The sequence below is a fragment of the Panthera onca genome, chromosome B3, assembly GCF_046562875.1.
Source record: "Panthera onca isolate mPanOnc1 chromosome B3, mPanOnc1 haplotype 2, whole genome shotgun sequence".
In the NCBI taxonomy this organism is placed as follows: domain Eukaryota; kingdom Metazoa; phylum Chordata; class Mammalia; order Carnivora; family Felidae; genus Panthera; species Panthera onca.
The window spans coordinates 132020375-132044777 of NC_138344.1; the positions used below are offsets into that span (position 1 = coordinate 132020375).

Below are 24403 nucleotides of genomic sequence, written 5' to 3' on the forward strand. Positions count from 1 at the left end.
GGCCAACTTTAACTTCAGCATTGTGCCAAGTCAGGGTGCTGGTGAGTAGTCTCTCAGGGGCAAAGGCATTTCCTCAGAACACATGGATGAAAATGGTGCTTTCACCATTAGACAGGGTGTCCCAAATACCATAGAAGAAGCTTCGTATTAATTTTCTACTTCGTAAAAGTAAATGAGACAGCATCATCAAATAGGAAATAACCATCTGTCTCTTAACTAAAAACTAGAGGGTCTTTGAAAACACACATACACCACACACACACACACACACACACACACACACACACTAGCCGTGACAAATGGGGCTTCGAGTCACGTCACTAAAACACTGCAGGCCACTGCTTGGGGAGGCAGTGAGATCCTGGTTCAGTGGGGTTTCCATGGCCTTCTGTTGCTGGGGGAGGACACTGGCCTCAAGGGGTAGGCCGAACCAGGGAACCTCTTGGCCCCTACAACTCTTAGTTCAGCCAGAACAGTTCTGATTTCATGTTTTATCTTATTTTGGCTCCATGGAAGGGTTCAGTTTAAAAAAAAAAGAAGAAAGAAAAGGAAAGGAAAGGAAGAAGAGGAAAAGGAAAAGGAGAGAGGGAAGGGAAAGGAAACCCTACCATGCACAAATGGAGCCCCATGTTTCTGAATTCTCCTACAGTGGGCCAATCTGGAGTAAATCCCATTCTCCTCCTTAGTTGTGTGCCAGTATCAGGGACAATGGCGACGCCCTGGCCCCACAGGCTATGGGGGAGGCCCAAGTGAGGGCACTGGCAGGTGTGTCCCAAGCTTGGTGCCGGGCACACAAGAGGCAACGTTAATAAGTGGTTGCCCCTAGGATAAGGCCATCACCACTGGAGCCCTGTTCACTGCTAAACATTTTCTAAACTTTGTTATATTTCTAATTTAAAGAATTCACAATCGTGATAAACACACCTAATATTGAACTTTTTTTAACGTTTATTCATTCTTGAGAATGAATTCAGAGAGAGAGAGAGAGAGAGAGAGAGAGAGAGAGAGAGAGGGAGGGAGAGAACGACATAGAATCTGAAGCAGGCTCCAGGCTCTGAGCTGTCAGCATACAGCCCTGTGTGGGGCTTGAACCCACCAACTTGATATCATGACCTGAGCTGAAGTTGGACACTTAACCGTCTGAGCCACTCAGACAACCCTCACTTAGGAGCTTTTAAAACGACAGATCCCATGGCCCTACCCCAGGCGTCATTCAGACTAAATAAGGCAACGTCCCTAGGCTATCACTGAAGAACTGGCTTCTAAATGGCTTGGCTGCCATTGTCCTGTCGGAAGAGATGTTACAGACAACTTCCTTTGCAGCTCTGCTATAGAAGATTGATTTCTCCCTCCCTCCCTCCCTCCCTCCCTCCTCCTCTCTCTCTCTCTCAACCTGAAGGTCAAAAGAAACAAATTACTAACGAGGAACCTCTGATTCTTCCTCAGTTAAGAGTCAGTTTTAATCTTCTGGACATTTAAACCATACAAGTGATCAAAAAAATAAAATGAACCATACAAGTGATCATGTTTCTCTCTTTGCCTTAGCTACTAGGAAGCTCAAAGCCAAATTTGTGACTGACCGCTCTACCCCTTAAACCAATACATAGAATGTAGGGTGGTCCTTTTATACATTAATGCTGGGTTTCCTACCTTTATTTTCCCTTTTTCTATTTTCCCTTTTTTTCCCCTTTTTTCTATTTTCCCTATTTTCCCTTCATTTCTGCATGTGCTTTAAAAAAATTCTAGTTACGCTGCATTTTTGCAATCTATGACAAGTTCGTTTTGGAACAAGGTGGGCTATGTTAGACAAAGTAATTAAAGACAGTCACTGACATGCAGCCCTTTGCAGCAGACAGTTTTAAAGCAGATGTAATGGGCACCAAAGTAGAGACCGCAGCTTGGAGGAAACTTTTTGGCTTCAGGGTCAACTCCCCCAACAGACACCTTTCCCCCAGCTCCAGCTGTCGTAGAACATCTGGAAGCATATCTGAATTGCATATTAAGTATGTTTTAAAATTACGGAAGTTTGGGGGGCACCTGGGGTGGCTTAGTCAGTTGGGCGTCTGACTTCGGCTCAGGTCATGATCTCACAGCTCATGGGTTCGAGCCCCGCATCGGGCTCTGTGCTGACAGCTCAGAGCCTGGAGCCTGCTTCGGATTCTGTGCCTATTGCTCTCTCTCTCTGCCCCTCCCCGACTCATGCTTTGTCTCTCTCTCCTTCAAAAAATAAACAAACATCAAAAAAAAAAAAATTTAAAGAAAAAAATTTTAAGTTATGGAAGTTTTTAAGTCAAAACAAAACAAATCAACACCATCACCACCCCTCCCCGCCCCGAAAAATAAACAACTATACAAATTCAAAATCAGGAATCCTGGCATTCAATTATGAATCTACTGTGTCTCAACTTCCACAGCAGCAGACCCACACACTGAACTAAAAATTCTGGTCCTTCTGGAAAAGCATCAGGTTGGTCTAAAGAACAATATACGAGTACTAGCAGATTGTGGACGTCTGTGGCCTCGTGTATCAGACAAGATGAATGTTTAGAATATCTGAACATTGTCTGGTTGTTAAGAAACATGTCGTAACTTGTAAAAGTTCCAAGTACTCCAAACCGCCTGTCCGCTGTTATCCCCACATAACCCTGTACTTTTAAACTACCCAGACACTACCTGTTCCCCATATGTGATCAAAAAGATTGTTATCTGCCGACTGAAATGCTTTCCTGTATCTGCGTTGAGGATCTGTTCTCTTGGGTACAGAGCCAGAACCACTCCTGACGTGGCCAGGAATCTGGGGATGGGGGTGGGGGTTTAATAGCCTGGACCAGAGCTCTGGGCTGCAGGGAAAATCCCCTGTGCTTGTGATGAAACACAGAGGGGTTCCCTCTCTTTCTTAGCCCTTAACTCAGTCCATCTGCATCCAGAGGGTAGGGACCAGCCAAAGGTCTCCTGGCCGCCACTGCCTGGGCTTTGCCCCGGCCTCATGTGTACGGGCAGCAGGGCCTGAGGGCTGAGCGCTTCTGCCGTTGCTGTTAGTTATTTCTTTCACAAAACAAGGTACAGATCACGTTTATTTAAAAGGTAAGAACTCTCAGGTGCACACGTGAGGCACAAGGAGGAGTGAGATCTAAAGCTTCCTTACTGTCTACCATTTAAGTGGCCCCTTAGACATTCTGCCATCTTGCATTTTTGCAAACACTGCTTGATCTTTGAAGATCTGAACTAACCATGAACAACAAACAAACCTAATGAGCGTCAGCTAGCAGCTACAGAATCTCCTTGATTCCTTTATACATGTTAATTGTGTAGCCGACATGACCTTACTGTAGCCAGTATGCCGTGAATAAAAAACCAGCCCTAATTCTGTGGCTCAAAATAACTACAATTAGCATTTCCACACAGGCCCTTCCATTCTTCTGCTTTCGTGATGTGTGTTGGGCTCAGCCTCACTCAGGCTCTGGACCACACATATGAGAAGTGTGTGAGGTTCAAATCCAGGGCTGGCTGGGACATGCAAGTTCTCAGAAGGAGCTTAGAAGAGCCAGACTCACCAAATGGCTACACGGTAGCTTCCAATTATGGAGTGCTTACTGTATGCCAGGCATTAATGCGATACCATGTAAATCTTCCCTGCGACCTAGCACGGGGTGGGGGTCCTTATTTCCCATTTCAGAGATGGACAGATCAAGACCTGAGACGTAATACTGCGAGTGAGGAGAAAGCTGGGATTCCAGGCCAGGACTGGTGCCGGTATGGTGAGGAAGAAGTGTCCAGTCTTACCTTACTGATTTGGATTTGATACATAGCTTGGGGTTTCTTTTCTCCCTTTCCATATCTTTGGCAGACCAAGAAGAGAAGGGGAGTTTACTCCAATTTGAAAAGCTGGCAGAAAAGACTGGCCTGGAGAGGGGCTGGTGTCGCCAACAATATTCCCCGCGACCGACAGCCAGCCCTGGCTCTCTGGGCCACGTTTATCTGTCTGTTCATCACAGGTGTGCCCAGCTCGGGGTCTCAGAGAGCTCCCGGCTCTGCAATTCTGTAACTCTAGCTGGTCCCTGCATACGTGCACCACGCACAAACTGGAGGCCACGATGTGATTTGTGGCACTTGGCTCCTATCATCAAAATAACGACCCTGAATACACAGGAAATGCTATGTAAATTACCCTGCTCCAAGGAAAAACAGTAAGCAAGCCCCCCCCTTTTTTTTTATTAGATGTGAGGGGAGGGTGTGGACAAATTAGAAATCATGCTAAGACATGTAAGAGACACAAGCAGGAGGGACTCCCCCAATGTGATTCTGTACCACGACATGGCCACCCCCCCCCCACACCCGCCCCCGGCCAAACCAGGGTGTGTACTTTCTTGTCCTGTCTCGGAGATGAAAATACTGGAAGGGCCGACGGAGGCTGTGAACACAGGCCACACGACTGACACCTCCCAGCCTGGTCTGGACAGACCGCAGAAGTGAACAAAGGCCTTCAGAAGCTTGGCGCGCAGACTCTGACGTGTATTCGACAGTGTAACTCATCAAAAGTAGAACGGGTGGGCACCTAACCTTCACTAAAACAAGAAAACATATTGCAATACCATCCTCGCTCTTTTGGGAAAGCAAACATAGGCATTTCTGAGATTCTCTCTGTCCCTGAACTATGGCAGTGTCACACGCAGCCTTAGGCTTGGGGACACTGAAGGCAAGATCCATGCCCGAGAATTAACATAAAAATGCCGCTAAGCTTTTTTTTTTTTTTTTTTTTTAATCATTACAACACATCCTGAAGAGGTCTGAAAATGTGAGAAGCAGCATTAGCCATGTAGACAGTATTTACAAAGGACTGATACATGGGGCCCTACGGTTTAATTGAAGATAACAAATGATTCAGAGCTCTGGCAGGCTCTCCTGAACACTTCAATCATTTCAACAAATGCTGCAGAGAAAGGACACTCCTCTGGTCAGCCTTCAAGGTGCGAGCTTTCAGTTGAACAAGATCCTGGTTATACCATATTGCCCTGGAAGTTACAAAATCTCGGTGCAACTGGCCTGCTCATTCTCATTTTATTTTTTATTTATACTTAAAAAAATTTTTTTTAATGTTTATTTTTGAAAGAGAGAGAGAGACACACACAGAGTGTGAGCGGGGGAGGGGCAGAGAGAGAGAGAGAGAGAGAGAGAGAGAGAGAGAGAGAGACAGAATCCAAAGCAGGCTCCAGGCTCTGAGCTGTCAGCACGGAGCCCGACGCTGGGGCTCCAACTCACAAACCATGAAATCGTGGCCTGAGCTGAAGTTGGACACTTAACCAAGGGAGCCACCCAGGTGCCCCGAGTCTTACTTTTATTGAGACATAATTGACATACATTATATTATTTTCAGGCGTACAACAGAGTGACTTGGTATTTTCCTACATGACAAAATGACCATCATCATAAGCCTAGCTAACGTCCATCACAACACATAGATTGTTTTTCCTTTGGGGATGAGAACTTTTAAGACCTACTCTCCTACCAACTTTCAAATACGCAGTACAGCAGTGTTAATTACAGTCACCATGCTGTGCATTGTATCTCCAGGATTTATTTTACACCTTTTGATGACCTTTATCCATTTCCCCCATTTCCCACTCTGTCCCGTTTTTAAATCTCAAAAGTTTTCAAACGTGGTCTTCTTCACTAGCAAAATGCTTGAAGTTTCAAGGTTTTAATAACGATTTCTAAATCAATTAATTACTCCCCCCAACATATTTATTCATCAGGTTACCATGGTGGCATGAAAAACCACTCCTGTTTAGGTAAAAATTTCAAGCTCGTTAGGAGTCTCCTATGTGTTCCGGCAAAGAACTTCTCTCAAAGTTTTTGCTAGAGTTTTCATTTTTTCCCCCTCATGTCACTTACAGTCACATAAATTCATCTTAACCTACATTTAAGAACCTAACTCCGGTTCTCATTTTTTTTTTTTTTTTTAAAGCCCACTCTCAGGTAAGATTGACATTTCAGTAATCGCTGCCAGCTGGCATGTTCAAAATGGAATCTAAATATTGTATTAACAATATCAATAACAAGCAGGTTCAGCGGGCCTTAATAAAACACGCTTGAATTGTGAGAGAAATTCTTGTTATTCTGTGTTTCACTAGCTTTAATTTACTACATTGATTTAATAAAAATCTATGACAGTCTCATCTTTAATCATGTCAGAATTCTGAGCTTCACTACATGTGCATAAGGAAAATCTGAAATCAAGCAGGTGTAATGAAATTTTTGTTGCCCAATCATTTTTGAAACTTTTGACTGAAGTAACACAACCAGTAAAGCCCGCATACATGTTCAGCTCAATGAATTTTCACAAACGATTTACCTGTGTCACCAGAACCCAGATGAACAAGCTGCCAGCTCAGGAGCCTTCTTCCACCCTCTCCACTCACTACACCCCAAAGATAACCACGACCTTGGTTTCTCCTTGCACGTGTTCCCTGTGAACTCTGGCAGGGGGGCGGGGGGGGGGGGAGGGTGGCGATCACCCTGTTAGAGTCACTAAGTGCTGGCCTGCACATTATTTCACTTCCTTTGTGGGAAGCAGGTGGTATCCTCCCGATTTTACAGATGAAGAAACAGAAGCTCAAAGGTGAGTATCTGACCAAGCCAAGAAGCATGAACGCACAGTGCCAATGACCATACAGCTCTGTGTGTGGGTGGGGGAGGGGACTACGAGGGACCGCCAGTCAGATCCAAAGCCAGGTCCCTCCAATGCCAAGCTCAGTTCTCCAAATTTATTGATTCGCATGTCCAACAAATGCCGTTTATAGTTCAATGGCCTCATACAGAGAACAACTATGCCACCCCCTGACCCCAGCCCCCAACCCCCACGCACACTCACGCAGGAGGACGGTTTCTGAAAGGGAGCTCATGTTTTCATTTAGCATGTTGTCGTCCCCTCCCTACGTTCTGGATTGTGAACTATTTTGTGAGTCTCTGCGTTAACAGTGTCTTAATTTTAAAAATTAAGCTGGGAACCAGCAAGTGAGTCTGAAGAGGCTCCATCTCTGGTCCCGAACTGGATTTTCATCACTCAACTGCTCTCCAAATTATACTGATTTATAATGTGATTATTACGGTTTTCCTAAGTAGCCTGGGTAATGAGAGAAACGCAGAGACGCCCCAGACTGCAGTAATGGGGGGGGGGGGGCCTCTAACACCCCTCTGTCTGCCCTGCCAGCTCCCCACCTCACCTCTGCTTCTTAGCCCGCACTCTCCTCTCGCGGGGTCGGTACTGCGCTTCGTGTGGCCTCCCAGCCTCGGCCCCAGCGGTGCCCACGCGACACTGAGCACGTGAAACCGACCGACCGCCCAGCGGCGGTTTTCCTGCCCATGTTTGCGAAGATCAGCTCTCAGTTCTTTACCCTTCTTTCCTTACGCGCCTAATTTCAGTGTAAGGCTGAAGCTGCACCACCTACCCCCCAAGTCCTCAAAGTCAAAGCCACTACCTTTATCAGAATCTCCCCACCTTTTCTGCCTGGAACACTGTGCCTTCCCCTTCCCCTCCTCTTTCCTGTTAGGAACGAGGCAAGCTACCTCAAAGGGACACGGTGACTTCCCCTCTCCAGCCTGGCTCATCACAGTTCTTTGTCACATCCCAACGTACCGTCTGTGCACTTCCTTGTGACCCCTGCCTTCGGCCGTGGGCCTCACTACTTTGTGGGCTTGGCTAACTGTGGCGCTGCAACGTCACGGCGCCTCTCGGAGCGACACCGAGAAGGGCACCATTGACCATGTCGGGCAGACTTAGGGGGAGGCAGGGACAGCAGCCTCACACGGCTCTTGCAACGCCCCTCGGGGAAGTCTTCTGTGACTCCTGACTTCCTTCCCTCCCAGTCTGAGCTCCTCTGCGATGGCACAAACCACCGAGGCTTCTTGGTGATTCTGCCCCCCGCTCCCTCCCCCCTGCCCCCAGCCAGACGGCAGGAGATCTCTTTCTCTCTATCCCCAGCCGCAAGGGTACCTAGCACACAGTAGGAAATGAAGGAATGTTCGTGAAATGTATGCGTGAAAGTCACTGAACCGACTCGGACTGAACGATGTGCCGCCCGCCCCCCCCCCCCCCCAGCCCCAATTCAGATGTTGAGGCTTTAACCCTCAGTGTGGCAGAATTTGGGTAAGGTTACATGAGGACATAAGGGCGGGGCTCTGATGCAATAGGACGCTAACAGGGCCCTAAGCCAGTAGGCTGGTGTCCTTACCAGAAGAAGAGGAAGAGACCAGGGCATGCGCATGCACACAAAGGAGGCCATGTGAGGACAGTGTGCAGGCAGCCATCTGCAAACCAGGAAGAGAGGCCCAGGAGAGATCAAACCTGCCATCCCTTGATCTTGGACTTCCAGGCTCTCGAACTGTGAGGAAATACATTTCTGTTGTTTAAGTCACCCGGCCTGTGGTGTTTTGTTATGGCTTAACACATTCACCCACTGTCCAAGCATCTTGTGTGCTAAAGATGGGGATCTGGGGACTGGCCCTGGCTGCGAAGGGAAGTTCGTGAAGGTACGGAGGCTGGCTGCTCAGGGTTGACCCCCAGGAAAGGGCAGTTGTAGCCCATGTTCCGTCGCTCCCTTATCACCAATGCGGCAACTCGAGTTAAAGCAGGACGTTTTCGGCAATCCCCACTCGGCCAGGAAAAGTGAATGTCATCATTAACTAAGATTCTGGGCCTCTGGGAAATTACTTTAACTTGATGGACACCACCTTATGCCCTGAGATCTTGACAGTCCTGTACACCCATGGATAACGGCCATTATCATGAAAAGAAAGCTGGGGGAGTCCCAAACGCGAAGGTATGCCTCCTGGCCTCGGATCTTCTACTTAGTGGCTACATACACTTGCATGTGTAACCTAATGTTTCTGCGTCCTGTGCGTTTTCTTTTTCCTTTCTTTCTTTTCTACAGATTTTATTTTTAAGTAATCTGTACATCCGACACGGGGCTTGAACCTACAACCCCGAGATCAAGAGTCTACAGACCGAGCCAGCCACGTACCGTTCGCAGTGCTTTGCTTTTTAAATAAAATGGCTGTGCCGTTGTGACGGACAGTTCCTTTTCCCTTCTTTGAGAACGGACCCAGACTTGCATCTGGGGAACCGTTCACCTCCCAATCCATCCACGTGCTCCCAAGTGACGTTTCCATGAAGTGGGAGACAAGTTCAATATGATCCTTTAAATGATTCTCTAAGGTTCTTGATCACTGCCAGTATGTCTCTCCTTTCTTTCCCTCCCACCTCTGAAATGCATCTTTGCAAATAGTTTGTACTCTGGCACCATCAGAGACACTGAGAGGGGAAAAAGACAGGAGTACAGATTGTAAGCCATTCTAACTCATCCCCAAAGAACCTTCTTTCTCTGGGTCACATTTCTGCAAGATCTCAGTCACTCCAAAGTGTCAGTGAGAGCAGCTGGTAAGAACTCTGTTCTACTCCTCTTGCGGGTATTAGGTATCTCGTGGGTATTTGCCTTAATGTAGCAGGAGCTTCACAGAGACTGGAAACAGTCTTAAATACTCCTGAAGGCAAAATGTCAGTTCAACTGGGGGAAGGGTTTATGTTACTGTTATTTGGGGGTGGAAGGTATCGAAACCCTTAGGAAATTGCAAAAATGCTGTATTCAAATGCCATAAGCATAATGAATTCTATTGATTAAACACTCAGTTATTGCCAAGCACTGTCCCAGCCCCAGTACATACAGTATCTTTTAATCCCATGAAATAGTGCTATCCATTGACCTGCTAAGAAGGAAAGGCTCAAACCCATCAGGCAAGCTGCTTGAGGTCACACAGCTGGGGGATGGCAAGAGGCTGGCCTCTGTACCCAACACCGGCCAGCTGTAAGGTCTCTACTCTTCTCTCCCGGGCAGGCTGCCTCCCCTGGAGTGAAAGCAGTGGGGACAGGAGCTCCCACAGAGTTCCAGGGATGTCACACACACTGTCATCAGCTAATCCCCACAATGATACCAATCTTGCAGGACTGGTATTTTTGCATTTTGCTGTAGCTCAAGGAAGTTCACATAACTTGTCCAAGGTCAGGCAGCAATTAGGCAGCCAGGCAGGGAATGGATCCAGGCACAGCTGATTTGAAAACTGAGGCCTTTTATCCTCAGGCCATCATTTGTAAAGGCCAACTGGAGAGCTGGGTGGGATGGAATCACCAAAGAAAAGAGGGGCAGGAGAATTTATTCTTGCAGACTCACGACACGGGGAGGTAAAAGCCCGAGTGCCTGGGGCTGCATTCACTCTCGTAGTCACGCGTGCGCGCACACACAAACACACATACACACACACACACACACACACAGGCACGCACACATACATTCCCAACCTATCATGTGCTCCGCAGTGAGCGCTACACCCTGGAGTTCTCAGCCACGCCTTTTGGTCGCTGAGGGAACCAAACAAAAACACAAACTTGACCTCTGCAAGTTTACAGGTAGATGCTTTTAAGTGCACTTCTGCAACTGTAATGTGAACAGCTCATTGAGTACATTCTAAAAAACTCTTCATCGCAAGCCTCTTGGCAATTGCATAAAAATATTTCCAGACTTCCATCCAAGCACAGTTAAACAGAACTTCAAGGGGAATGACTTTTCCAATTGTATTTTAAGATTGAGCACTTTGATAAAAGCAGGCTCTGCAGTACAATGTGATCCAAAATTGTGTAATCTTTATATATTTTATAATCTGATACAATTTAATAGATAAGAAAAACATTTTTAGTGCTCAAAACTTAAACTGTAAGGATATATTCCTATTGATGGATTACAAGTGGTGTAAAAATATCTGTACCTCTCTATCTACTACTATAAAGTCCAGATAGGCTCAAAATATTCATTCTGTAAAGGTGTGAGTTCCTCTCATTGTATTAGTCTTTGGATGACTAACTTCAGGATTTCCCTTTTTCTCTATCCACAGTCTTTAAAAGATCTTAAAGTCAGCTGTTTACAACAGTCCTGTGGGGGGGGGGGGGACCAAAAGAGACAGGAAATACCTCAATGCCTTGAATGATAAAAAGACAACAGAAGGATTCATTTCCATCTCTCTGTCTTGTCATTATAAACTGCTTTTGACCATTACAACAGGACTGTCCCCAGCCCCAGTCTGTAGCACAACGCAGAACAGGTCAGCATCTCAAGTGAAAAACTTCAAAAACAACTTAACCCGTCCCGAACCAAAGACGAGCTAGTGTGAGTCCAGGTTTCGGATCCTGGCTCTGTGACCTCGAGCAGGACATTTGTTGGGGCTTTACTTTTCCCATCTACAAAATGGGAGTAAGAATACCTAATGTATAAGACTAATATAAGAATGACGTAAAGAACATATATGGCCAGACACAAAAGGTCACGTTTTATATGATTCCGTTTATGCAAAAATGTCCTGAACACACGGGTCCCTAGGGACCGACAGTAGACTAATGGCCGTGCGCTGAAGGCCCTGTGCCTCTGTAGCCATCAGAGCTGACAGCGTCACTGGCTTCTCTGTGTCTGCGGGTGCTCCCGCCTGTCCCCTCTTTCTGAAACTCTTTGCCCTTCATTTCAGCGACTTTCCCCAGTTTCCGACTAAGCTGCTTCTCTGCTGTCGTTGTTGTTGTCTTCACTACCACCGCTTTCTATCATAAATCTACGTTTTCTAACATGTCCATGTTGGAAAGGAGTTCATTCTGTACTCCTCTGAAAATCTCATCTGTGCCCATAATTGCAGTGGCCATTTGTGGATTCACACGTTTCAACATTCCCTTCCTAGCCTTGACCTCCCTTCTCCTAACTCCAGCCTGTGTCCCCTCCTAGCGACATCACCCTGGAACAGGAGGACCAGCCCACGGGCCCTGCTTGGCAGGTGCCTGTCCCAGAGGAAGCTCTCAATGCCACGTCCCCCGTCAAACTGGCAACTCCTTCTGACCTCCCTATTTCTGTCCACAGGGTACCATTTCCTCAGGGTGCAACACTGGGCTCCCGTGAAAATCTTAGACGGTGGGAGAGAGACCAGCTGACGTCCAAGTCAGAAGGGAACATCCAGGCTATGGATGTTTTCTGAGATTCCACGCCAGGCTGGAGACACTGGGAATGTCGCAGTAAGTGCAGATGGGGCAAATCTGGATTCCCAGGAGACGGTGACGTCAGGACTGACCAGAGGTTTCTTTTGAAACTGCATTTCCTTATATTTTTTCACTAACGTAAGAGCCTGTTCTCAGTGACCGCACAGAACATGAGTGACTAAAGAGGTGGCCAGCGAGTCTTTAAATTCACCTGTGAACAAAAACAGCGTCCTGACTTTATTACTGTGATTACATAAATACCTTTACAGATAACTCAGCGCGGAACAAGACAAATGATGCCGAGAAAGGGGCCCCTCCTAAAACCCAAAGGTCTCTGCAGGCTGACAGAGTAGAGAAGGCAATTAGGCTCAGGACTTGGGGGGAAATGTAGGCAGGTTTTCCTCTCCCCCTTTCTGTTATTACTGTATTTTTTCCGAAATGGGCGTGCCTGGGGACAAGAGTCAGGAGATTTATGCATTAGGTGGATGCCCTGGTTTGCAAAATGGACAAAGGAGTCAGCTTGCCGAGCAGATTAGATGAAAGAAGTCAAACAGCCCAGGGGCTGCAATCAAATGTGGCAGAGATGAGTGGGGGAGGGTCAAGGCGAAGCCCAAAGGCCCTGAGATCCCATCCGAGGTCTTTCTGGAGAGAAGCACCGAGAAGCACCAAGCACCGGAAGTGCCTGGAGGCCCGAGGCCGTGTGGAGATGGGATCCCGCAGAGCCATCCTGGTTCCACGGGGAAGGAAATGGGGGCTGGCAGCGAGAATGGAAAGCCATGCAAAGGAGAGATCAGGAGTCCACTCCTTTGAGGTATAGAGGAACTTTTCACCTTGAATATATGTGCCAGGAGGAATGATCAGAAACCCTGGGAATGAAACAGAAGTTTATAAACCTCTGCCGTGACAGAGCGGTTGTGAGGGGCCAGGTAGGCCCTGGTCTGGACTTGTGTTTTCAGGTTCACATTCTCCTCTAACCTCCGCAAAGGTTCTGGGGAACACATCTGGCAACACTGAGGCCCAAGGTCAAACACCTGGTGCCCAGGGAGGGAGGAACTCAACCCTGGGTTGACGCGATGCTAAACCCGTGCTCTTGCATGTGGCTGTCTACACACCTGCCGTGTACATACAATTATAGAGCAAGGGGTAAAGCTCCGTGTGTGTGAACTGGGTGACCTCGCAAGGAAGCAGTCCTATTCGAAAGGAATCGGAGATAAAGGGATGAACAAATAGTTTAGATCTATCTATAAATCCAGCAGGATCTGGGGCATCCCCCGTCTTTGGCCCTGTTCTGAGAATCACTAACCCAGCAAAGGAACAAGGGAAATTTTAGCAGGGAAGGTAAAGAGCGCAGGGAAATCAATCACATTCAGAGATTCCAGCCCTAGTTTCCTATTTTCCCAGGAAGTTCTAATAACTAACTCTGACCGGGAATGTAGCATGTCCTAAATGCCTTCTAATATGAATGTCTTGAATCCTCACAAGAACCCCAGGACACCAGCGACACTATTGTTATCACCCCCCCCCCCCCCCACCAGAGAGGTTTGGCCAGTCACGCAAGAAGCCAAGACGGGGCTCATTTCCACGCTTATTGCCTCCCTGAGATCCACGGGACCTCCCAGAGCTGTCCTGTTCGAGGTTTGGAATCTTCAGCCAGGCTGCCACCACGCTGTCTCCTCTCCTTGGACCCATCTGCAGACACAGCTGGCTGAAAGCACCACTCTGTTTTCCACCGAGCTACAGCTAAGCCTCGAATCCATTTTGACCCACGTTTAGGAAACCAGTTGCTACAACGGAACACAGCTGGTACTCCACAGGAAACCGCAGCCACCACTGAGGTCCACTCCTTCATTCACAAGGAAGAACGTGAAAACACAGGGATGCCCAGCGGCTGGCCCGAGGTCACAAAGTTCACCAGGTGGCAGACCTGGGACCACAACCAGGACCCCTTGCTTGTAATCCGGTGCTCTGCCCACTGGAACTTGTTCCTGATACACTGAGCCCTTGCTCTTGAGCCTTTCGCGGCAGGAAAGACGATCAAAGTGAGGCATGGCGTGCACCGTAGCAGCAACAATGCATAGCAGAGCTTGTAGCAGAGGGTGAGGGTGGTGGAGAGCAGGTGCAAGGATATTAACTCCCAGGAGAGGAGGCACCTGAAGCCAACCTGGAACCTGGGAACCCGGGACTCCCCAGAGCAGGTCATCCAATGGTCACAGTCAACCTGGGACGAGTGTGACCAAGGGCGAGCACACCTGTGCGCTCACAGGAACAGCATGCATCTGACAGCAAAAGAGCTGGTTTCCATTGTCCCCACCTGCTTTCGGGCCTACAGCAGCACCAGCCTGCTCCGTGCACTCAGAACACCCTGGAGCTCTTCCTTCCATTTCATTTAGCTCATCCCGTGGGTTGTCAGAAGTGAATGGAAATAAAAATCTGTTATGTGTGTTATGGAATTTATTTTAATTCTTCCACTGCATCCTAAGGAAACAGATTTAATAATAATTAGTGGCCCAACCCTGGAGTGAGGGAGAGAAGGAAGGCGGAGGGAGGGCCGGGAAGGCCGGCGGGGAGGTTGCAAGCGGGCATGGCCGGGGCGAGATGTCCACGTTCGAGCAGATCTGCCAGGAGGGCTGGGGTGTGTGGTGTGACGCCAGAGTGGGCGGGGCCCTGGAAACACCTGCTCAGAGGAAGGGGAAGAGATAAAAGGCAGGTGGTCCCGAATGTAAGCAAGCTCAGAGCTATGAAGGCTGAGGCTGGTCTCTGAACGAAACTGCCTACGGACCCTACAAAGACCCAAAGGGCAGAAGCAGAAGACAAGATGACCGTGGCTCATAGGAACTTTTAGAAGAAGGCAGGAAGAGAAGAGAACGGCAATGCTGTATGTAGTGCTGGGATGAAACATCCAGGGACCAGATGAAGCGTTAGACCAGGGGTAAAGAATGTCCTTAACTAGGAATCACTGACTCATTAAAATAATCCATCCAAGGGTGATGTTTAAATAAAGTAACCCAATTTTAAGTTTAATGGGTGAATGGAATGTGTATGTGTGGGGGAGGGGGGGAGGCGCAAGGGAGTTTGGGGAAGAAAAAAAAAAGTAGGACGCTTTACTCTCTTCATTACAAAAAAATGAGATGTTATTAACTAATAAAATAAAAAAATGTATTTCAAACACACACAGACTGTAACAGAGACACGCAGACATGCGGAGGGGACAGTTGGAGACACCTGTCAGCTGGTCACTCCTGCAGGGCTCCGAATAAGCCACACTCATCTGTTTGGACCTGCCCTGGGTCCCCTTTAAACAAAGGGTTTGTCCCCTTCTGGCACACAGCTAGGTTTCCATTGTACAAGAACTGAAGTGCTCTCTGGTCCCTGAAACTGCTAACATCCTAAAATTGTCTCTAGCAGCCTAAATGGCATTTAAAATAAATACTGTGAATTGATGAAATGGCCAATTATGTTAAGTACCCATGCCTGGTGTAATCCAAACCAAATCTTCCCCCATTATCCTCAAAACTGCTAGATGATTCAGCAGGCCCTCTCGCCAGTGACTCCGCAAGAACCAAACACAGAGGCCACACTCTAGTAGGACCCTGAGAGCTTCCTTCCAGTGAATTCTTACAACTGGTTTTATGCTAGGAAAAAAAAAAAAATAATAACTACTATGTTTCTGCCAGACAGCTAACAAACCAAACAACTCTCTGACTACGTTACATGGGTTCCCCACTGGAACCATGATGCCGTATTGTTCCGCGGACTTCAGGATCTAACTGCTACCATACCCTCTCTGGGCAGCATGGCGTTCTGAGGCAGATCCTGCTGAGAACATGGGATGTCATCATCCCAAAGTGCCCGTGAATCACTCATTGTCCGCACCTGCCACATAACGTTCCCATCGCCATGCCCTCTCTTGCCTACAGACTCTTGCTGCCTCCTCTTGCAATGCCCTTTGTTCCATTTCCACACACACAGACTATTTTTCAAGGTCTTGTTCAAGGTGTCAACTCTCCCAAGAACTGACAGCCCCTACTCTCCCACCCTCCTGACAAAAATAAGCCCCCCTCCTCCAAATGACACATCAGCTTCTTCGGCCATGCCCAAGTTCTCTTACCCTCCACCCGAGGGCTCCTGGGCACAGTAGGTTCTCCCTGACCCCCGGGTAGCCCGGGTCAGACAGTTCTGCTTGTGGCTGGGGTGGGGTAGGCTAATTATCTAGAAAAAAATGTCCTCTTGCTTGCTACAGAGGGAAAAGAAGGAATGTGTGCATGTTTTGAAAATATACGGTGAGAAAGTGAGTATATAAATCAGGTATGTTTTCTTCTACTTGATTTTTGAAAAAAAATTTTTAAATGTTTCCTTATTTTTTTTTTTAACGTTTATTTATTTTTGAGACAGAGAGAGACAGAGCGTGAACAGGGGAGGGGCAGAGAGAGAGGGAGACACAGAATCTGAAACAGGCTCCAGGCTCTGAGCTATCAGCACAGAGCCCGACGCGGGGCTCGAACTCACAGACCGTGAGATCATGACCTGAGCCAAAGTCGGACGCTTAACCGACTAAGCCACCCAGGCGCCCCAAATGTTTCCTTACTTTTGAGAGAGAGAGAGAGAGAGAGAGAGAGACACAGAGTACGAGCGGGGTTAGAGCAGAGAGAGAGGGAGACACAGAATCTGAAGCAGGCTCCAGACTCTGACTTATCAGCACAGAGCTCGATGTGGGGCTCGAACTCAGGAACCGCGAGATCATGACCTGAGCCAAAGTCGGCTGCTTAACCAACTGAGTCACCCAGGTGCTCCTTCTACTTGATTTTAAACTAAACATTCCACTGGCATGACTGGGCAGCTCTGTTCTTTATATACCCATATTTTTATTGTAAAACGTTCACTCATGGGCATGAGCGATTTCTTGATGAACCATACCCCACCAAAGGACTACAAAAATATTAATTAGGGAGAACACGCACATAGTTTGAAAAATCTTAGCAACAATAAAAGTGTCTCCAGAACTCCATATATAGATAGAGCAAATATAATACACAGCAAAGAAATATCGCAGGAAAAACTTAACAAATCCTTGCCTACCCTCTCAAACTCCAACCAAGAGTCTTCTGATTTTCACATGTACAAAAAAACAAAACAAAAACAAAAAAGGAGGGCTGCATGGAATTGGATGCGGACTGAATAAGCATCTTAAATCTGTAATAATGTAATTCTCAACACTTAGAATAATTAGAATTTTAAACCCTATCTGGAAGAGGAAAAATGTCCACACCCATGAGATAGGATCTCATAGTGAAATCACTCAACTTCAGAATCTCATTGATGTTTTCTTCATGTCTCTGCCCAACAGAAACAACCAAAAACTAATATCCTAAGAGCAAATCTTAATATGAAACTTAATGAGTAAAAATCCTACAAGAAAATGTGCTCGCCAAGTAAAATCCCTCTCCTGAAAATAATCCAAACACGAATGATATTCGTATTATTGTTGTAGATCTGGAGGAAAAATAAACATGCACATAACTTTGAAACTCACTTGAAAAAAATTCCCAAAGGCTCATCATAATTGGTTTCCATTTTTGCTATCTGAAGGGAGAACAGATTTTTTTTAATTATGTATTAATCTTTGAGAGTAGAGGGAGTTCCCTTTTTTCCTTAAATATTAAAGGTATCTATAACAGTCATTAAAATTAGGATTAGTCAAAACTTCCCACCTAAATTTCGCCCGTACCAAGCAAAAAGGCAAGGAAATCCTTCAGTTCCTGATTTCACAGGCTATTAAAAAGCAGTATGCAATTGCATGGCCTATAAAACAACAACACAAATGTGATGGCATCTCTTTGAGCTACTCTGGAAACCTGAAGATAAATGTCCCTTTTCTCAGCCACAATTATATTCTACTCCTTCACATGCCTGGCCAGCCCTCGGCATGTACTTTTAAGGAAAAGAGGCTAACCAGCTCTAAACCAACGGAAAGGTGTGGAATATTCTGTACAAGCCCAGCCCAGTTCTAAAGCTCTTGGTATGACCAGATTCATCTGCTTTTGGCCAGCCATGCTGCTCTGACCCTTACCCGGCCCGACGAGGTGAATGGGGACAGGAAACTGGGAGGGCCCTGGGAGCCCACTGATTCCAGCTTACTTGCACAGCAGACATCTCTAACAGGGATAACCCAGCATTATCCAGAAGGCATCTTATGGCTACTTTTAATTCTTTTTTTTGAATGTTTATTTATTTTTGAGAGACAGACAGACAGAGCACAAGCAGGGGAGGGGCAGAGAAAGAGGGAGACACAGAATCTGAAGCAGCCTCCAGGCTCTGAGCTGTCAGCACAGAGCCCGATGCGTGGCTCGAACTCAGGAACCACGAGATCATGACCTGAGCCGAAGTTGGAGGCTTAACTGACTAAGCCACTCAGGCGCCCCTCTTCTGGCTACTTTTAACCATTTATTCTTCAACTTTATTTGGCCGTTTCAAAAGAAACTTAATAGCAAAAGTAGAGATGAACGGCAGTTGGAATTCTTTGAGCACTCTGGGGAGGACTGACGGCAAAGCAGCGAAGGGTGGGCTGGACAACAGGAAGGATGTCCCCCTGCAAAGGACAGTCGTCGGGACAGGAGAGGGGTGGCTCACCTCCGAGCCTCGGAACAAACCACAGGCAACCAACCTTCCAGGCACACGCGGATGTTAGGGGACAGCAAGGAACGAGCGGAACCACCACAATAACCAAAGTGCCGGAACCCCCCCGCAAACATTCCTCGTTGACCCAAGCACTGAAAACACATAACAGGGGTTTTGTTTTGTTTTGTTCCGTTTTGTTTTTAACCAGCTCCGTTTATGCTACTGTCATATCCTGACTGCCACATGATTCCAGTTTCACCAAAGCAAGCCGGACGCTTCTGGAATATGACCAGCGGTGACAAACCAAAGAACCAGTCCCAGATTCGGAATAACAATTCATAGCAACCAGGAGACGTGAGCAGGAAGAAATAAAGAGACTGGACAAAGAGCCCCAACGCACAGCAGTCACACTTCTTCAGACAGTGCCCGCTCCTTAAGAAGACAGCGCTCTCCCACCTGCTACCCAGCGCCAGGGCGTAGAGCGAGGGGGTGGGGAGGGCCGCTCCTAGACACCTACCTTGCAGAAGGGCTCCATTTCTCTTGAAGAAGGTACTGCCCGGCCAGATGGGTGGACCTGATGTGCTGAAACACAAGAGAAGCCAGTGTGAGCATGGGCTCATTTACACTCGGAACAACCACCTCTCCAAATGTATCACTTAGAAGTCATGCTTTCCCACTGATGCATTATTTACACCCTCACCCTCTGGAAATACATCTTTAATTTTTTTTAAAACATTTATTCGTTGCCCCCCCCTTCTTTTTTTTTTTTTTTTTTTTGAGAGAGACAGAGCATGAGCTGAGACTGGACAGGGAGAGAGAGGGAAACAGAATCCGAAGCAGGCTCCAGGCTCTAAGCCGTCAACACAGAGCCCGACACAGGGCTCGAACCCATGAACTGTGAGATCATGACTTGAGCCGAAGTCGGATGCTTAACTGACCGAGCCACCCAGGCGCCCCATGGAAATGCATCTTTAAAAACCGTGAGGTTTGGGTAGCACCCGGGTGGCTCATTCAGTTGAGCATCTGACCTCAGCCCAGGTCATGATCTTGCGGGTCACGAGTTCGAGCCCGGCACTGGGCTCGCTGCTGGCTGCCTGTCAGTGCAGAGTCCACTTCAGATCCTCTGTCCCCTTCTCCGGACCCCTCCCCCGCCCCCTTGCACTCTCCCAAAAATGAACAGATGTTTAAAAAAAATAAAATCAAATAGGGGCGCCTGGGTGGCTCAGTTGGTTAAGCGTCCGACTTCGGCTCAGGTCACGATCTCGCGGTCCGGGAGTTCGAGCCCCGCGTCGGGCTCTGTGCTGACTGCTCAGAGCCTGGAGCCTGTTTCAGATTCTGTGTCTCCCTCTCTCTCTGACCCTCCCCCGTTCATGCTCTGTCGCTCCCTATCTCAAAAATAAATAAACGTTAAAAAAAAATTAAAATAAATAAATAAATAAAATAAAATAAATAAAAAAAAAAAAAAAAAAAAAAAAACAACAACCCATGAGGTTTCAGTTGAATGGGCTTCGTATTTCACAGGGCAGAACCTGTCTGCGTGGGTATCCCAGTTACCGTCCTGACCCTTCTCCCTCTTGGGCACTGAAATCACTTGCGGGTAAACGACATGGCAAATTCACAGTTCAACGTCACAACTTGTAACTTCAGAATAGTTGCTAATTTACTCCTAATTTTATGAATTTACGTGGCAGAGAACTTCTATCTGTGTCTGCCGGGACGAAGTGGGTTTTCTATCACTTCCTAGTGGCACCTGCCTGTGAGAAATGCGACCTTGCCTTCCTCGGACTTTATCCTCACCAAATCCTTAACATTACAGAAAGAGCTGTGATGGCCTCCCTCCCTCCCCCATCCCCTTGTTTCCTATCCTGTTTTCAATTTCTTGGCTTACAGTGTTGCACTCCGTAGCCTATAAAACATTTTGTAGATGTGCTACCGCCCACAGTCTGGTAAGAGGAGAAGCAAGAAAATAAGGAAGATCAGTATATACAAAGACACTTTACTACGTTTATAGATGAGCGTTTTCACGGTTTTAAGACACCCAGGGAGAAACTTTAGAATCAAGCCAGTCTTAGTAAAATATCCTTAGAGTGGGAAGTAGGTTATTCTAAATCAAGGATCGGTTTAGATTAATGTTAGAAAGCACTTAGTCAAAAACGTTCCTACATCCAACGCAGGAGGCAGTATAAATTACCTTCACTAAAATAGTCCACACCACGTGATACTGGTTAATGCGCTGCCCATCACAGCACAAAAGGGAGAAGTTGGTCTGGTAACAGATTTTTAAGTTCAGTGGACATGTGCACACATAGTAAGACATCTGAGGGGCTATGTAATGAACACTTTACCAATCAGCCAGGGTCGCTGGTACTAACAGGATGGCAATCAATACTGTTAACAAGGAGCAACCCCAGTGACACATTCTGTTGACCAAAATTTCATTACCAGAGACGTCACAGCACAGCAGGTATAGGGACGCGTTACGTGATTGGTGAGGGGCGGAGAGGGAGGCAGAAAAGTGCTACAGCACATAAAAACACGGTTAAACATCAAAATAATGTCAAACGTGCCGGAAAACACGCACTTACGAACCCTGACGTAAGGGTTTTGTTTTGCTTGGGGTTGACTATACCCCAAGTAGGAAGAGTAGGAAGCAAGATTAATGCACCAAACCTATGGCTTTTCCGGCAGCCCTCTAAGCTCTGGCCGTTGTGGCCTCTGGATGGCCAGGCTGACACATAGGACACCAGATCTGGCGGGGTCTCGGGGCTGCAGGATCATGGCAAGCTGATTTCTCTTTCGTCTGATTCCTGTCCTATTTTGTGGCGGCCTTTAAGGCTCAAAGATGCACGGAAAATAACGTGCATTAAAACGCTCAAGATTATCTTTTAGCAACTCCAGCCAGCTCCTTGGAATTTTACCATCTTATTTTTACAAGAAAGCAGGAAACAGCAAGCTGGTTGCCGATCCTGAATCACCTGACTTCTAAAGATATTTAAAAACTGAGGACTTCATTATAGAGGAGCTGGTGCTTTGAGAGCATTCAGTAATTGAGTATTACCGCAGGAGCCTGAATATCCAGCTTACTTCCACCCAAATCTCCTCTTTATCCTGACCTTGATTTGGCGGAAAACTGACTAGACGCCAGGAATGGAGTAAATGTGGGGAACCGAGGTCGCGTAAATCCAGTGGTTTAAGATAAGGAAAATTCTCTGTATGATAGAAATCTACTCAGCAATTTCCACAGCATCCTTTTAATGTACCTAAGTCACTCATCACTATTCTGGTAGTTTTGCACCACTGCCCACGTAATCAGTACTCCAGGCGTGGAGAGAGATTTGGGACTGGCCCACCCACCTGCTCTTACCTGGCTCCCACTGTCAGTGATGAATTCACCTATGGTCTCTTTCTAGCTCAAGTAAAGCTGGTTCCTGTCATGTTAATTGCGAAGTGTTAGAGCTCACTAGCCAGAGAATCTACAGGCTTCTTTTGGATGGTCCCTCAGAGAGAGAGAGAGAGAGAGAGAGAGAGGAAAACCCTAAGAGACTTTTAACTATAGAGAATACCCTGAGGGTTGAAGGAGGGAGATGGGTTGGAGAGGGGCTAGATGGGTGATGTGTCTTAAGGAGGGCACTTGTCGTGACGCGCACTGGGGTTTACACGTAAGTGATGAATCGCTAAATTCTACCCCTGAAACTAATATTACGTATAACTATATGTTAACTGGAATTTAAATGAAAACTTGAAACAAACAAACGTACAAACAAAAACAATCTCAAGGCAAAATTCCAGGCTAGAAAAAGCAATCGGGCTCACCGCATGTGAAAGACAGACACGTGGGCTCGTAATTAGCAGATACCACAACGCGGGGTCCACCAATGTCTCATTTCAATAACGCTCCAGCAAAATTCCATGACCTTCAGCACTACACGACAAACCCACTTGCGACAAAGGAAACTGACCAACAGGTGAAGAGGGCCTTGTCTGCCAGAAAGGCAGCGTGTGACCTGGCATTTGAGCACATTGATCCGGATGGTCATTAAGATCAGAGCTGAGCCAGCAAAAATCCCAAGGGAGGGATGATACCATCTCGAACAGCAGACCCAGCGGCTGCTGTGTCTTAGCCCTCAGGAAGTGCTGTACAATCGAAGCTGCATTACTTTGAACTCCCCAGGGGATACCGTGGGTTAACAGGTTGTACAGCCCTAAGGTGGCTCTTGGCATAATGATGCGATCTGGCATGGGTTTTCCCTCCTCTCGTGAGCCTCCATCGCCGTGAGACCCAGACAACTGTAACTAATCAAGACCCACACACTGGTCTGGACTTTCTGTGAGGGTAATGAAAAGCAAATGAAGAAAAGTACTTTTTTCTAAGAACTCAGCTACCAAATGTGAACTGTTGGTCCGTAAAAGAGAGAACAGGATAGATACCATCACCACCACAAGAGGATACTACACTTTGAGGTGAACCTCAAGGACATCATACTAATGAAACAAGCCAGACACACAGGGACAAATACTGTACTAGACTACAGTGGTCAAATTCATAGAGACAGAAAGCTGAACGCAGGCTTCCAGGGGCTGAGGGGAAGCAAAGGTCAAGAATTGTTTAATGGCGCTGGGGGGTGGGGTGGGGGGCCCTGGGTGGCTCAGTCGGTTGGGCAACCCGCTTCAACTCGGGTCATGATCTCATGGTCTGTGGGTTCGAGCCCCGCGTCGGGCTCTGTGCTGACAGCTCGGAGCCTGGAGCCTGCTTCAGATTCTGTGTCTCCTCTCTTTGCCCATCCCCCACTTGTGCTCCGTCTCTCTCTGTCTCTAAACGAATGAATGAATGAATGAATGAATGTATCTTGGGCGCCTGGGTGGCTCAGTAGGTTGAGCATCCAACTTCAGCTTAGGTTATGATCTCACGGTTTGTGAGTTCAAGCCCCGCGTCGGGCTCTGTGCTGACAGCTCAGAGCCTGGAGCCTGCTTCAGATTCTGTCTCCCTCTCTCTTCTCCTCCCTGCCTTGTGTTCTATCAAAAATACATGAAATCCAAAAATTTTTTTCAAAAAAAGAATCGTTTAATGGGCATACAATTGCAGTGCTCTAAGCTGAATGAAAGGAATTCTAGAGATTGGTTACACAACATCAATGTACTTAACGCTACTGTGCACTGAAAAAAACAGTTAAGATGGTAATATTTAATGTTATATATATATATATTAATACAGTTAAACTTTTTAAACCTAAAATGACGGAGAGAGAGCCAACGAGTGAAGGAAGAAGTGCAAGATAGACACCAGAAGAAAGAACTCAAAGTCTAAAGGGTTTTAGGCGGCGAAGGACCAACCTATGTGCTGTGTCTGTGGAGGAACAGGTAGCAGCCCTGCTAGAAAGGTCCACAGCACACTAAAAAGCAGAAAACCCAAACTAAGGACAAGGCAACGGATATAGTGAGACCAGCCTGTCCGGATCTAGTAGTTACAGAGGCCAGAGCCTGCCCAATACTTGGAGGCAACTGAACAGCCTCCAGTCATATTCTTAGCACCGGAATCAAAATGTGAAGGCCATCCCTTTGGACGTGTGACGTCTACCACCAGACTGTGTTTACCCAGAAATCAAACACTGGAAGCACTTGCAATAATGGGGAAATCCCCCCCACCCCCCCCAACCCCATACTTGAAAGTCTAGTGTTTTATCTCTGACTGTAGGCTCATTACCAGGAAATAACAGAAAAACAAATGTG

The 24403-nt window shown here is 47.1% G+C and overlaps 1 protein-coding gene across 6 annotated transcripts in view; it reads right to left on the minus strand.

The window, feature by feature from the left end:
* FOXN3 (forkhead box N3) overlaps positions 1 to 24403 on the minus strand; it is a 396278-nt gene that overhangs the window by 96771 nt on the left and 275104 nt on the right. For all 6 annotated transcript variants that reach the window (XM_060620512.3, XM_060620513.3, XM_060620508.3 and 3 more), the window contains one exon: positions 19194 to 19258. In XM_060620512.3, the coding sequence (XP_060476495.1) occupies positions 19194 to 19258 (65 nt within the window). The remainder of the gene's footprint in view (positions 1 to 19193; positions 19259 to 24403) is intronic.